Below are 12,370 nucleotides of genomic sequence, written 5' to 3' on the forward strand. Positions count from 1 at the left end.
TGAATTTATGTAGGGTTTCCTGAATTAGGAAACCACTAATTTTCCTCCACTTAACTTTTAAGAGCAGCTGATTTATTTCACAAAAGGAAGGTGTATTTTATTTATTTATTTATTTATTTATTTTATTCAATTTCTATGCCCGCCCATCTCAGACAAGGGTATGCGTAGGCTGAGAGGCATTCCATCCAGGCTGAAATTTTGCAGGGGTATTGAAACAGAGAGAGCTACTAGTGGGAGTTGTGAATAAGACTAGGGATTTTTATAACATGCTCTATGCAAATTATAAGAGTCCTGAAATGAACTTGTATTACTCCAGAATCGTAGTATCTTGATTAATGTATTCATAGTTGAGGTGAATCAACTCAAGCTCAGATACTTTGGTCACCTAATGGGAAAAGAGGGTTCTTTGGAAAAGGCCCTGAGGCTGGGAAAGATGGAAGGCAAAAGGAGAAGAGGACGGCAGAGGATGAGATGGCTAGATAGCATCACTGGAGCAATGAGCATGAAACTGAGCAAACTCCGGGAGGCAGTGAAGGACAGGAAGGCCTGGCGCGAGATGGTTCGTGGGGTCATGAAGAATCGGACACGACTTAAGGACTGAACAACAACAAGTTGAGGTGAAGTTTGAATCAGGGACATTCTGGTTCATAGTTCACACAACACTGCATTACATCCCTGTTGGTTTCTTTGGCTCATTCCAATCCTTTAACATACACTGTATCATTGTAGCATGAGTGAAAACTGTATCCTGGCATCCAGGGGTGTCTGCAGTCTATGGCCAAAAAAGTCAAGATGGTGGCTGAAAATGTGTGATTGAAGCTCAGCCCTTATATGTGTGTGTGTGTGCGTGTGTGTGTGCTGCACAGACCTTTGATCACATCGTCACAGCTGTCATCTTATCTTTCTTGACCATACTGTGGACACTCCCGCATACGTGTTGCGGCCTGCAAGCATGTGAAAAGAATACACCTGTCTCTGCAGCAGAATTTGCTTCTGCTCCTCATGTTAGCTAGTATGAAATGAAGGGAGGACGGGAATTGTAATCCAGCCCACCCCGTGGCCCAAGATTGAGAAAGACTGCTGGACAGCTCCCACAGGCTCTGCTTTGGTGTTCAAGCAAGGGCTTGCAAGTCTGAATGAACCCTCCATCCGCCCTTCCCGCTTCAAACCTAACAGCAGCCTACAGTCTACAAGGAGCTTAACCGGTGACTGACCAAGCCCTCCCGTCCCTACAAGTTATGGAACCCTAAGCTAACCAAACAGCTGGATTGGCACAGCAAGCTAAGATGCCATAATGTGTCACTCCGGGTCAATGCTGGGCCAACCCAGCACTCAGCTGAGTGGGCTGAACATGCTGTGTGAATGCAGGCAGCCTGTTTCAGTGGAGTCCGTCCACACGTGTCACGTCAGCAGCAGGGGTTCTCCCACGTGCGAACCAGCCCTCCTCGGGGGGCAGCGAGTCCTCCCCGGCCTGCGCGGGCGGGTCGCGGGCGGTCGGGCGAGCGACGCGAGGGGCCAGCCCGCCCGAATCTGCCTGGGCGGGGTTAAGGCAGGATTGGCGTCCGAGGCGCTGCTGAGGGAATGCCCACCGCGCGGTGGCGGTTCTGGCTGCTCTGGTGGCGATGCTGTGTTTGCGTGTCTGCTGAGAGGAGCCAGGGCGGGAAGGAAGGCGGGAGAGGAGCAGGAAAGAGAGGCAGGGTAACGGCGGCCGGAGCAGAAGGCGGGAGGAATAGCGCAGGTCTAGGTTTCCGAGCGCAGCGGCGGCCACTAGACTCCTCGCTCTCACCGCTCAACTCTCTCCTCCATCTTTTGCGCCTGAAACCTTTGCAGTCGGACAGAAACCTCTGCCGAGGTTATGGAGACTGCGGGAAATAGGCGCCTCGGCAGGATGGCTTCCTGAGCGGGGGGCAGACAGGCAGGCAGGCAGGCGGGAGGGAGGGAGGGAGGGAGGGAGGGGAGAGGAAAAGAAAGAGGAACGAAAGAAGAGAACAGCCACCCTCTTCTCTTGTCTTCCCTGCCCCCTTTCATCTGGCTTCCCCTCCCCAAACCCCCCTCAATTTGGTGTCCAGTCCTCCCCCCCTTCCTTCTCCCTACATCACCCCCACCACATCCTCAATGCCTCTCTGAACAACATATAGGGAGAGAGCGGGAGGAGGAGGAGGAGGAGGTGGTGGTGGTGGAGGAGGAGGAGGAGGAGACCCGGGGAGGCAAAGAGAAAGAAGAAGATGAGGATTATTTGCAGACAGCTTGTCTTGTTGTTTTCTGGATTTTGGGGACTTGCAATGGGCGCTTTTCCTAGCAGCGTGCAAATAGGTAAGCGCTGCATTGGGCTGGAGGGGGGGGGGGACCGGCAGGGTGGTGAGGGGAGGCACGGAATGGAGGGAGAGGAGAAAGTGGAGGGGGCAAGTCTGACTGAGCCACACCAATTTCGGAAAGAGGGGATCAAGTGTCCCTGAGTGCCCCTTTCCTGTCCCCTCACATGTCTTTGTGAAGGCAGGGATGCGGGGTGGGCTGGTGGTGGTGGGAGACTGACGGCTGTGTCCCTTATAGTCCGCAGAGGTAGACGGATGTGTGCAGTGTGTGTTCAAACTTGGGAAGATGTTCCCACCTCTGAAATGCACCGTTTCTTCAGGATCCTCTGTAAACCCCCTCTTAGCCCAGCCTGCACATTGCAGTAAGCTATTTGTTGAGGGGCTGGGGCAGGGGGCAGTGGCGGTGGTCTACCACTGTTAGGTAGTCTTGGATGCCGCTACTTTGAAACTTGGCTATTATTTCTTTTTAAACATTTCCACCAGAACCCCCACCCCACTCGCCTCTGCCCCGTTCCAATTGCCTTCGGTTTCTCCTTCTTTGGATGGGACGCAGCCCTTGAATCCCTTCCAGTTCCAGCTATACCACTGCATCATTTCTCATGCGCTCCTAAAGATGCTGTTAATAAGGCTGAGCAACTTCCTGCCTGCCCATAGGCTGCAGAGGAGCAAAGTTCATGATGTTCTTCCCCCAGATTCTTCTTACTCTTTCCTAATACAAATATGTATCAGCCAGCAAAAACAGAATGCATGTCTCTGGGTGTATGAGTGCATAAGGTGTCCTGAATGCCATACTTAGAAACCTTTGCCTATGTTTTGATAGCTCTGTTCTCCTTATTCTGCCTGCTGCTTTAGATGGGGAGGGCCAATTTAGCTGCGTTCACGTAGATAAAAGCTAAATGGTTTCAAAGGTCATTCTCGTCCTAGCGGATATGAGAAGAAAGGAGAAATGGGAGATTTGAAAATCCCATCTTAAAAAAAAAAAGCAAAACCCGATCAGGAACTGGGGTTCTAAAAGTCTCCCAAGCTTTGAATCTTTATGTTCATAAACATGCATTTTATTATTAATATGAAGAAAGCTATTTACAAGGGCTGGCACAAAAAATAACTGACACATTTCCCTCCTTCTCTTATATATTTACTGATAGGTGGTCTCTTCATCAGAAACACAGATCAGGAATATACTGCTTTTCGATTAGCAATTTTTCTTCACAACACCAGCCCCAATGCATCTGAAGCACCTTTTAATTTGGTTCCTCACGTAGACAACATTGAAACAGCAAATAGCTTCGCTGTAACAAATGCCTGTAAGTAAAATAATCATTTATCTAAAGTTATGATCACATGATAGTGAATTAAGGCACTGCATACTTGCATCCCTTAGGGGGAAAAAAACCTTGAATTTTTAAGTCCCATGCCCTGGATGCATTGAAACCCTAGTTAGTTTCCGTTGTTGGTGAAATCCCTTAGGCTGACTTGTATTGACTAACTGGATATGGCATTTACTTTAGTGTTATTACTGTAGTTTCTTACTTTCGGGTTTCTATGGTGATACATTTTGTAGTTCTTTAAAAGATACGAATGTCTTGATCAATTTTGCAGCCTCCACAATCTCTCCTGTATGCCAACAAGATAGGGCATCCTTGGCTGTCTTTGGAAAGTAGCCCTGATATTTGCAATCAGAAGTGCTTTCTAATCACTGAGAACAGAAAGGAGGCTGTGAAAGCGGTGATGTGCATGGTTATATATTGGAGTGACTTGACACTGCAGTTGGTCTGCTGATGTCACTTGTGGCTGCCCTGCTCCTTTATTCTGGGTTGTAAATGTCTCTTATTATCTCGTAATGCATACATCCTCTGGATATGTCTCCATACATCCATACATTGGTGTCAAGTCAAGTTAATGTCTGATCTACTTGAGTGAACACATAACTGGAATTATGCCCCTGTATATATGCACTTATGTACGTGCACTTGTTTAAAGAGAAAGGATGCACTTAAATGTGATGAATTAAAAAGGGGATGCTTCTGAAGACCGGATTGGAAGCATCCTAGCTTGCTAAAATATTGAGCAAGATATATTTGAAGTTTAGGGTACAGGCCACCCATAATATCTGCCTAAGTGGACTGTAAACTTTCAATCCTACAACAAATAAGCCATGTTGAGACCCCTTTTTCTTCTAAATTTGGCACTATGGTTAAAAAGTTTCAGATTCAATTTTCTCAAAATATATATGATTCTTAAACAAGAAGTTTAAGACACTGTTTCTTTCATGGAGTTGAAAATAGGTTTTAAAACACGCTCTCTGTGTTGTTGTTTTTAAACTGAGCTTTTGCACTTTAATATGTAGCATACTGTTTTGCATCAAAACATCAACATAAGAGTCTTAACCCAGTTCCAGAAAGAAACTGCAGGACAACTGCCAAGTGAAACTGGAGTAGTTCTTTTAAGTTCTTTATGACCTTGCAAGGAAGCTTCCAAATTCAGAAAGTTTGTTTTCTTCATCAATGGTTTTATGTTAAATGTCTTCTGCTGCATTAAATGTGAATTATTATAATATATATTGTAGGAAAGGATTTTCCAAGATGTTTCTGATGGACAAGGGTTGCAGTCTTCCCAAGGGTTTTTAGGCAAAGGTTTCATAACTGGAATTGGTATCGCATGTTCACAGGTTGGAGTGTTCTTAGCCAAGAAGTTTGAGAAACTGCTTTCCATGTAACCCTCTACAATTTTAGAGGATATGTGTTATAGTACAATAGAACATTTTTTCTGTGGTGTAAAATGTGTGTGTGCGTGTGTGTGAAAAGCAAGGTTTGTTTTTATTTAGAGGTTATATATTCATAACTTAAGACTAAAAGTTATCTTCTCTTGTATTATGTGATTTCTCCCCATTGTTCCTAAATTTGTTTTTTGTCATCTACTGATGTTACAGCAATAACCAATTTCAATAATGCATAGGTGACAAATTATGTTACACATAGAGAATCTTGAAGATAAAAATCTGTGCATAATTTACATGTTCTCTTTCAGGCTACACACAAGTTATAATTCCAGTTCCATTTTTTATCTTGTAACCTTTAGGCACAATGCCAATGAAATGAAATCCCATTTATTTCAGTGGAAGATATTTCAGCATGTATTTAATATTTCTGTTCAAACTGACTGAAATTAAACTGGCCATATCACATATTTTATGGTGACTAACACTGAGCTTTGGGTACATATTTTAGGAAGGGTTCTTTTGTATTTTTGAAGAAGAGGGAATAGAATATTCTAATATTATATTAAAGAGAAATACTCCCTCTTAATGAAGTATGGGTGAATGGTCTAACAAATGAATGAACATATTGCATGTCCCTTAAGCTACACAACAGCAGAATCCTGCAAAAATCAATTGTCTGATAGCTGGAGGACATTGGTTTCCATGTGATTGCATTAGCTGGGTTGACAGAGGCTTCCAGAGCACAGATGTGTGATATGTTCTAACCTAATTAAAAAAAATCTTTATGAAAAAATGCACTAATACTGTGGCATGCATGTGTAAAAACTAATCTGACTATTTGTTAAACATATTTTTGGATTGACTTTTATGGGGAGAGAAAGGAGAAAATTAATAGAAATTCTGATGACATGCCCAAGTGTGTGTGTTTGTGTGTCCTTGTATATTTCCCAAAACCAATCTGTATAAAAGTCTCTCAGCTGACAGCTTCTGGACAGAAATGAATATTGCTATAAGGTCAAACCTTAAAGATTTAAGATGTGGTCAGTTTGTTTTATTTCATTTTTTTCTTGAACAAGTTATTTTTTGAAGCCGCAGTTTCTGGACCATTTGGGGAATTATGGACAATAAACAAAATGCAGAGAGATCTGTGTCAAAAGATGAATTTACACAATCAGAAATGATATTGTAGAAACATGTGGAGCCATGTAAATTTCTCTCTCTTTTTATAGTACCATGATACATTAGCTTGTTTTTGTAACTACAATATTTATTTTACTCTGTATAAATGTCATGGTAGTTTCTCCTGTTTTGACTTTCTCCAGGCTCCCAGATATAGGAAAAATAGGTAATTTTAGCCTATAGATTCCACTGTGGTTCAATAAAGATGACATTATTTATGTTAGTATAGTTTGCATTTCTTCCAGTTCTGTGTTAGGTTTTTAATACATTGCTCTTGTATTTTCTTGCAGATGGGGGAAAAGTGTGTTTAATGAAATAGATTTGAAGTTTATAGCTGAATATGGATATAGACAATTTAATCACTAGACTATTGTAAACCTTATATCTGTACCTTTAAGAAGAGGGCTACAGGTTTGACTAAAATGTTTTTTTTTGATGTTCTGAATTTATGTGCAGGAATACATTCTACTATTATGATAGAACTAAGCAGACTTTAACAATGTGGGGGATGTGTGTGTTAATACATGTTATACCACATCAAAATATGTGTAGAAAGCAAGCCTAATGGTTTTGCACTTTGTCTGAAGACTTTTTTTTCCAAATAGGTAATTCATGGAAAGCATATTGCAACATTGCATTTCATTTCTTTTGGAACATTCTCAGATATTCTTTTGCACAACAGAGGACAAAGCCGAGTTAGAAAGGATAACTCTAAAATTGTGTTGTCACATTTTCCCCCTGTAAACATGGTCCTTATCATATGAAAATCTTTATTCGTCCTTAGGCTCTCATATAGGTATATACTACAGCCACATATGCAATTAGTTGTATTTCTTCTCATTCAGCTTCTCTGCTTCCGTTTAATCAAATTTTATGTAAAAATGAAGCAACCTGCATGCAGATCATGGGAGATCTATTTCCTGGGGGTTTCTGATGTAATGCTAGCTAGGTAATGGTTTAGGGAGGTCATAGAAACCAGTGGATTAATTCCATGATTTAGCAAACATTCACACCTTACAGTATCTTTTATAGTCAAGGTCTTATTAATCAGCTTCTTAGCAGTGCAATAAACAAATAATTTAGCATTATACATTACTCTGTTGTACGAAGGTGTTTTGATCAGTTTACTCCCCACTGTTTGGTTTGCATTTAATGCTGCTAATCAACAAACTATGATTGATGACTGAGAGCACTGTAATGGCTCCTTTTCCTGCATTGGCATGAACAGTTTGGAGATAATTATGATTAGCATTCAATCTGCACTTATCGCCAGCAATAGCACCAAACCGAAGTTTGCATGTCTGGTTCCTACTATGACTTTTAATTACATTTTATAATTTATGTGTGAGTTATGGAACATTTCTAATTCCCAAATCATTATTTTGTGACTGGACAGCATTATATTTTGAGTGAATCATCAGCTTCAACAGACTCTGACTGTATTCCTGCACCAATAAATAAATGCATAGGTTTATCCTGCTTCCTGCAATGCTAGGATAGCTTAATAGAGTTTAGGTTTTGCTGGCATTACCTGGCTATTATTTGGGTGTTATTGACCAATGCATTGGTCCAAATATTTAAGAACTTTCTGCACAGCAGAAGCTATTTAGATATTACCTTATTTAGAAGCATACCTGAAAAGATAATGCATGAAGGTGACAGAAAGGTATCTCCAAACATTATCATACAATGGCATTTCTCAAAATGGGTAGTCAGAGGTAGATAGATAGATATCAACATGCAGTGGTATGAGTGTTGCAATTTTTTTTTTCAGTCTTCTTAAGCCTGAAAAAAAGTGGTTGCTTTAATGCATTATCTTTAACTCATCACAGCAGCTGTATCTTTTTTCAGGTTCACATAAAAGTCTGGAAAAAAAACAGAGGCACTACACTCACGCACTTGCAGGAAAAAAGAAAAGATTTCCCAAACTTGGGAGTAACCATCATACATTATTTCCCTAGTCCCAAGTAGGCAAATGTATAAGTATGTTAGAATACTCAAAGATGACCCTCATATTCAGATAGGTTTCACAGACTGGTATGGAATATTTATTGATTTCTTTCTGTATTTACTGGACTTCAAAGTGACCCTTTGTGGTTTCCACAAAAACAACAACAAAAAACAGTTAATACAACTGATTGATTATGTGCCATCAAGTTTGTGTTGACTGTTGGAGACCACATAGATAGATTTTCTCCAGGGACACCCAACCTGATCCTTCAAGTCTTCCAACAGTGCACCCAGTGCACTCTTTTCTTTTTTCCTGCAAGTGCGTGAGTGTAGTGCCTCTTTAAAGCAGCAATGCTTTTTTTCCAGACTTTTATGTGAACCTGAAAAAAGATACACCCAGTCACATTGCCACTGTAATTAAGTCCATCCACCTTGCTGCTGGATAATCCTCTTCTATTTCCTTCTATCTTTCCAGCATTATAGACTTCTTCAGAGAGTCTGTAGTCCTTGGATAATGTATCTGAATTATAATAATTTGAGTCTGGTTGTTTGTGGCTTGAGTGAGAACTCTGGGTTCTCAGGAATCTTCTCCAACTCCACAGTTCAAAAGTATCAATACCCTTTCTAGCTTGCTTCTTCAAAGCCAAACTTTCATTTCCATAGAGTATCATGCAGGAAAAACCATTGCCTGCATAATTCTGATCTTTGTAGCATAGGCATATCCCAGCATCTGAATATTTTTTTTAAGGCCTTCATTGCTACTCTACCAAGTGCTGGTCTACAGTATATTTATTGACTGCTGGTTCCTTTACTGTTGATAGTTGATCCTAAAAGGTAGACGCTATCCACCTCTTCAATCTCTTAATTGTCAGTTCTAAGACTGGTTGTTATACCTATTATTAATTTGGTCTTCTTTATATTTACTCTTAGTCCCATTTTTCACTGTGCTCCTTGACTTTCATTACTGCAGCTTGCAGATCCTTTGCACGTTCAACTATTAAAACAACTAATAAAATACATTAAATAATGCATAACATGCCCCCACCAGTGATCATTTTGATAATGATGGTCACATGCCAAAAGCCCTATTGAATAACACTGTTTTAACCACCTTTCTAAAGACAAGAGAGTGGGCTCCAGCCATTCCTCTTGAGAGAAGCTATTGCAACAGACAAGGGCCACAACAAAGAAACACTGTCTCCAGCTACCCCTCATCCCCACAATCCATTGAATGAAATCTATCTTAATCCCCCTTTCCCAGCACAAGCTGGTTTTATTTGAAGGAGATGGTCCTAGAGCAGGGTTTCCCAAACTGAGGTGTACTTTCCTTGGGGAGATGCAGAGTATAGGGGAGATGTGAAGAACTTTTCAGTTACATTGTTATAATAAATCCGCCTTTCCCAAAGTTTTGTTGTATTGTTTTCATTGTTCATTTGGGTTCATTCTGGTGTTTGGATTTTTAGGGTAAGTGTATATATTAAGATTACACTAAAGGGAGGTATGATGGCAAAAAGTTTAGAAACCCCTGTCCTAGAGGTACCTGGGAACCAAGCCATATAACATTTTATAGCTTTGACTTGTACCCATATAAGTCCATAAGTAACCAATGGAGTGCCTGCAAAACCAGTGTTATATAATTATAGTGGCTCTCCACTTGCTGGGAGGTGGGCTACCACATTTTGTACTTTTGAGTAATCTTCAAAGGCAATTTGAATAATATAAAGTTCATTATTGTAGTCTAATTTTGAGGGATTAGCATGAATTATTGTTGCCAAGTCCTCTGGCTCCAGCTACAGCACCAATTGGCACACCAGCTAAAGCTGGGCAAATACACCCCTGATTAATGCTTTCCCTTGTTGCAAATTCAGCAATAACAGTAAGTCCAAGAAAATGTCCAAGTCACAAGCCTGTTCCTTCTGGGTTGGGATAGAGAAGCACCACCCTGGCCAGAGTCAGCTCTGATGCATTGGAAAGTGTCAAAGTACTCATCAATTTGCTTCAGTGTAAATGGCCCATGAAGCAAAACTGTATTGTCTGGAAGATAATCTACTATTTTACAATGAACTATGACAATACATTTTTTCACTGTTTACATTATTATATTACATTTTTAAATTGTACCTTATATAGTTTCATTCCTCACAGGACAGTAGGAAAGTACCTTGTGAATACATTTATTTGTGTAGTCATATCTGAACATTTTTTTACTGATGGACTATAGATCCATTTACTTTCTTATAGGTCTAAGGCAGATATTATCGCCTTAGCACACGGCCTCCAGGAACTGGACAAGATAATGGTTTTCCTGTTGCTACTGATGGACCTCTAGTATCTGTTGCTTACCCTGACCATGACATGTTTATGATCTTAGTTATACTAGAACAGATTACATTATTTTGTGGTGTTCACAGTGCTTCCTGAAGACGTAGTTGTAGACAGTTGTGTCATGCTGTTTAATAACTACTTGAAGCTACTGGGATAGGTTTTTGGAGCCATCAATATGTGGATGACACTGTTCTCTTTCTCTATTTGTATTATAATTCAAGGAAGCTGTAGATGTTCTGCACTGATGTCTGGTTCTCGGGGTAGATTAATGTGGGTGCACAAACTGGAACACTCCAGAGAGGGGTGTCTGAAAACTAGACTCACCTCTTTGGATGGGATTATATTCTATACTCCTAGATTCACTTTTAAACTTGACTGACTAGGTTTCCAGAGTACTTAAGTATGTTTTGTTGAGCTGAGACTGGTGCTCCAATTCTGTTCTTAGGGTTATCTGCTCTGCTCGTAATGACTCATGTTTTCTTCTATCTTATTAACATTACTGCAGTATACTTTTCTTGCAGACTGCTTAAAAACTTCATCTGATTTAGAATCCTGCAGTCAGGTAATTGACCGGGGCCTATTATAACAAACATTTAACTTACAACAGCTATTGTGGATGACAGTTCATTTGGGACATAAATCAGTTAACCCATTTTAAAGCTTTAATCCCCTTATAGGTGGCCTTCCACTAACAATTAAAAGCTTTAGGGACATAATAAACTGATTTGTCTGTTTGTTTTTTCTGTAGTTTAAAAATCATTGTTAACTGCACTGGGAAAGTGAGATGACATACACAAATACACACATTTACTTGTGTGTATATTTACTTGTGTGTGTTTACTTGTATGTGTATCTACATCATAAATCTATGTCATATTTCAAGGCATCTAGGCAAATGAAACTTAAATATTTTTCTTTGTTTTTTTTATATATAAATCAAATGGTAAAAATTTGAACAGGTGGAATATCACATTACCATTAAGCACTATTGACGGGGGCTGCCAGTATATTTTAAGGCTTAAGACAAAGAAGATAGTGTCCATTATATGTGACAAAGGTGGACTTGTTTTTCCAGCATTGGTGGTGGGCTATCATCTTCATTGCTCCTGACAGCAGCAGGGTAAGTCCACAGTGCAGGTCACATGGTTCCATTCAGCTCTGGGGATCTCCCATATCAAGCCAAAGTTTCAACTCTACCTATTGGTTGGCCCAATTTCCCTATTATATACGAAAGTTTACAAATGTCAGAATTTCAGAGATCAAATTATAGGGATCTTTTTTAAAGTGTCTATTACCTGTTTTGTCAATTTACTTTTTAAATCGTAGGATTACTGTGCAAAGAATGGTGCTCTAGTAATTCCTATACATTTCAGTTAGGCTATAGAAGTTTCACTGTCAGTTTAGAATTCTGCGGAGAATAATCGGAATAGAAAAATTTTAAATGCATCTGTACACACATAAAAGAGCAGAGCACATAAGCTTCACTAGATAGACAGTGAATTCCCTCCATTGCATCTATTTCTGTAATGCTGTTCTTCTGTGTATTCATTTACCATAAAGGATAATTATTTGGATTAATAATCTATTGTTGTTTTATGTTAATAGAGTAACAACTTTTAATGGAATGACTATGTAGGTAAATTATGGAATTAATTTGAACCACAGGGATGCCAGGTTAGGGCTGTTGGAAGCTTCCTGCTTGCCTAGACCTTGATAGACAACTGGCTGTCAGTTTTGAATAGTTTGAATACTGTTTTGAATTTTGTTTTCCAATTTCGAAAAGTAGCTGCTGTTTCTACCTAATTTTAAGGGTGCTTTTGAATTTCTTTTGATGTTGTCTTTGAGCTTACTTTATTGTTGGAAGATGATGAGGAATGCTGCTGCT

The 12,370-nt window shown here is 40.1% G+C and overlaps 1 protein-coding gene across 9 annotated transcripts in view; it reads left to right on the forward strand.

Annotated features, from left to right (window-relative positions):
- The first annotated feature begins 2,225 nt into the window (after positions 1-2,225).
- Positions 2,226-12,370, forward strand: part of GRIA4 (glutamate ionotropic receptor AMPA type subunit 4) — a 237,461-nt gene continuing 227,316 nt past the window's right edge. For all 9 annotated transcript variants that reach the window (XM_088140859.1, XM_088140858.1, XM_088140855.1 and 6 more), the window contains exons 1-2: positions 2,226-2,313; positions 3,458-3,616. In XM_088140859.1, coding sequence (XP_087996985.1) covers positions 2,226-2,313; positions 3,458-3,616 — 247 coding nt within the window. The remainder of the gene's footprint in view (positions 2,314-3,457; positions 3,617-12,370) is intronic.

Source organism: Python bivittatus, unplaced genomic scaffold, assembly GCF_059951505.1.
Source record: "Python bivittatus isolate LINGU-HERP-01145 unplaced genomic scaffold, Pbiv_v1 ctg000340_np1212, whole genome shotgun sequence".
NCBI lineage: Eukaryota > Metazoa > Chordata > Lepidosauria > Squamata > Pythonidae > Python > Python bivittatus.